This window comes from Neomonachus schauinslandi, chromosome 1 (assembly GCF_002201575.2).
Source record: "Neomonachus schauinslandi chromosome 1, ASM220157v2, whole genome shotgun sequence".
NCBI lineage: Eukaryota > Metazoa > Chordata > Mammalia > Carnivora > Phocidae > Neomonachus > Neomonachus schauinslandi.
Window position 1 is genome coordinate 104,494,974 of NC_058403.1, and position 3,940 is coordinate 104,498,913.

Here is a 3,940-nt window from a genome sequence, read left to right on the forward strand (position 1 = left end):
CAAGGAGGAAAAACTTTAGGTTCAGGAATTATATCCTTCACAATCACTTTAATTCTATCACTCTGTCCACTCTTTTGAATGTGCCCCATCAAAACTGAGTCTTCCCTTTTGGGGTGCCCGACTGGCTCAGCTGGTAGAGCAAGTAACTCTTAATCAGGGTCGTGAGTTCAAGGCCCATGTTGGGTGGAGAGCTTACTTTAACAAAACCTAACAAACCCTGAGTTTTCCCCTTTTGAGCCACATATTACAGTTAAAGGGTGTGTTCTCCCCCTCATTGTAAATTCAGAATATACAATGCAGACTGGCCTTTCAACTACATGTGCTATCATTCTCACTTTATAAATGAAAATGTTCAAGTTAGGTATTGGGTCAAGTCCTCTAAGTGCTGACACTCTCTTTCACACTTTCTGAGGGGAGTTGGCAGAGGGTCTCAGGCCCTCATACCCTTACTCCTAGAATCTGTTAGGTGGGTTTCTGATGTACAGGTAAGGAGGGAGGGGTGCTAAAGAATTTACACCCAGACCAGAAGAGAAAAGCACTTGTTAGCATTTAATGAACCCCCCCCCCCCCAAACGTGGCTTCAAGCTACTAGAACGCAGGTGCTCCCGACACCCTTAATCTTCTCCTCTGCTCTTCTACTGAAGAATTTGGCCTTCACGATGACAGGCTGTTTTGGGAGTTTTCCCTTTCTGAAAACTTTGTAGTAGCCCAATCGCACCACATCAATGATAGGAGCAGCTCCAGTCTTATTTTTGGCGGCATTTACCCGTGTCTGCTCACTGACCAAGGTCCACAGTTTATCAAGGTTGACAGTTGGGCAGAAGCTTTGGTTCCTCTTTAAGTGGTAATGTCTCATACCAACTTTTCCGAAGTAACCTGGGTGATATTTGTCAAAGTTGATCCTGTGGTGATGCATGCCACCAGCATTACCCTGGCCTCCTGGGTGCTTCCGGTGCTTGCCGATGCGGCCGTGGCTGTGGCTCACGTGGCCCCAAAGTTTCCGGGTCTTCCTCAGTCTGGATGGCATGTCGGCAGCCCAGACGGAAAAGAAGGATCAGGTTTTGTCTTCTTTTGGGCCCTCTTTCATAGCCACTGGATTTCTGGGTCCAGATCCGTTTGTTGGAATTCTGTTTTAGTTTTTGTCATTTCTTACCTGTTACAATCTCTCCCTTCAGTCACTCTGATTGGTTTCATAGTATCATTTGTTGTCGTTTTGCCTATTTTCCTGGGCCTAGCCTCTAGTAAGTTAGTTACCAGGGTGAAAGGGTTCAAGTATTCATTGTCCTTAAGGTGTGGATTGGTGCTTTTAGGAACAAAGGACCTGGGTTTCTTCCTTCTCTGGAGATTACTTTTGGTGCTAGTACTTTTCTGTCTATTGGCATGTTACTTCGTGCTTCTAAGAAGCGCACTGAAAAAAAATTTTTATTGCTTTTTAAAATACAGGCTATAACTCACTGCATTGGGTGATCAGGCCAACATCTGGAGTTTCCTTAATTATAAATTTTGTCTGGACTAAGTCTTCCATAGGTCTCCAGGGATCCTCAGAAGATAATTTTATAATCCATCATACCCCTAAACCACCTTTTGGGCAATCTCGGTAGGGTTAGTGAGTGAGGCCCATTTGCTACTGCCCTCCTATATTTCTGTTTAGTGATCAAGAACATATTTTATCATAGAAAGACCTCATAGAGCATTCCAAGTGGTTTATAGTATGGTAAAGCAGTATTAGTTGTTGTGGCCAGTGTTAGTATCCAAACTGTAACGGTTCCATAAACTGTGTCTATTCAAAGGCTGTTTGTAGGGGCTCCTGGGTGGCTCAGTCGTTAAGCGTCTGCCTTCGGCTCGGGTCGTGGTCCCGGGGTCCTGTGATTGAGCCCCGCATCGGGCTCCCTGCTCGGCGGGAAGCCTGCTTCTCCCTCTCCCACTCCCCCTGCTTGTGTTCCCTCTCTCGCTGTGTCTCTCTCTGTCAAATAAATAAAAAAGCTTTAAAAAACAAACAAAAAAACAAAAAACAAAGGCTGTTTGTAATTTCAGTAGAATGCCATAGGTGGTAAACAGTGTATTAAGTTTGTCAATCCCATTTGGGCTGTACCATATTTTGGTCAATTATATATTTAGTGTAATTTGTCAACCTGTATTTCAAATTTGGCATGGAGTACCCACCAGTGTTAATTATTATTTGGGGGAGTGGGTTGCCATTTCTGTTGTTTTGTTTTGGTAGGCTAATGATGCTCAGAGACTGAGTTTGTCTTTGCCAACAATTTATTTAACAGAGGTTCACTGTGGAATTTCACAAGATAAACACATACAAGATAATGTCTTTCAATAAAGCCAATGAGGAAATTACAGACTCCAAACCAATGACAGATGAATCAAACTATTGTTCCAGGCAAGGGGAGATGAAAGGAATAAAGTCCAAATTTAGTTGATATGTACCTTTATAGGAGATGGTACTTGGGAGAGGTGGCTTCGCCAACTGCGGCTGACGTCCAGCGGCCAAGGGAAAAGTAGAAGTCCTGGTAGCTAGCGCATGGTCCTGACGGTGATGGGCGAGGGGCTGGCTGACAACACAGCTGGCGAATCTCTCCCTTCAGTCACTCTGATTGGTTTCATAGTATCATTTGTTGTCCTTTTGTCTATTTTCCTGGGCCTAGCAAGAGCTGTTGCAAGAGCTAATTTTCCCAGGGTCTACACAGAGCTGTTTTAGATCGGCAAAGCGAAGCCTTGCCCAGACTGAACACTCTGGATGAGTGCTCACATACTGTCAGTATTTACAGTCTACATGTCTCCTTGCCATAGTTGCTTCTCCAAATATGAAGGGGGCCCCTCAGCAGCTGAGCTACTCGTTGTTGTCAGAATGGATGAGATGATTCCTGACCAGCTTACTTCATTCTTTGATGAAAATAACTCTACTTCGAAAAACATTGTTTTCCTTTTTCATAAAACCAGTACACTTAAAATTAGATCAAACTAATACACAACACAGGCAAACTTGGAGAGATCTGGACTGTCCTCCCAGGATGGGTCTAGTCTGGCTGGCCAGGGTATCCTTCACTAAGAGACACCTGGGAGTCTTGATTGCTGGGAAGGCCAGGACCCCACTGGCACCTAGTCCCAATGGGACTGCCACCAGTGTAAAGTTGCTGCTGCAGAAAGATTTTCAGGAGGTTTCCTTTGCTCTGGAGGCTATGCAAGTGGTTGGGGACTAGCCTAGCTCTACAGCCCGGGAGCACCTTGGCTCCCCCAGCCTGGCTGAGCAGGTGTGTACAGGGCATGTACCAGTCATGCATGTCCGGGAAGCCAGGGACCTGGAACTGGACAGTGTCAGGAGAATACAGATCTCTAGAGTGGGTTCTTAGGGGTCCATAGCCTCTGCCTAATTCCAAGCCCTTACTTAAACATATGAGCATAATAACCTTGAAGGCATCACTGAAGAAAACTGGATTTCTAGACCAGAGCCAGTAATCAAGGCTCCCAGGTGTTTCTTATTAGAGGATGTCTCATCAGTCCACCAGGCCCCACCCTGGTAAGACAGTCCAGTTTCTTCTGTCTCTGACATACACATTTATGTATGTTAAATCTTGAATTGAGGTGGAATCCTTGTACCCCTAAGGGCCTGTTCCTGTGCTCCAGCCTCTCTTGACACTTGTGCTTTAACAGGTCTCTGGCTACCCTGAGCTTTACACCCAGCATATGCACCCTTTCAGATGTGCTTAGGCAGCCAAGGCCCTCCAGGCTTTTTTTTTTTTTTTTTAAAGATTTTATTTATTTATTTGAGACAGAATGAGAGAGACAGAGAGCACATGAGAGGGGGGAGGGTCAGAGGGAGAAGCGGGCTCCCTGCGATGCGGGACTCGATCCCGGGACTCCAGGATCATGACCTGAGCCGAAGGCAGTCGCTTAACCAACTGAGCCACCCAGGTGCCCTGCCCTCCAGGCT

General features: G+C 45.8%; 1 protein-coding gene across 1 annotated transcript; it reads right to left on the reverse strand.

Moving 5' to 3' along the window:
* Positions 1 to 580: 580 nt before the first annotated feature.
* LOC110591646 (60S ribosomal protein L27a-like) lies at positions 581 to 1,043 on the reverse strand. Its single transcript, XM_044915086.1, has one exon. It carries the CDS (start codon positions 1,025 to 1,027, stop codon positions 581 to 583), a length of 447 nt encoding a protein of 148 aa, XP_044771021.1. The 5' UTR covers positions 1,028 to 1,043.
* Between the last annotated feature and the right edge of the window lie 2,897 nt (positions 1,044 to 3,940).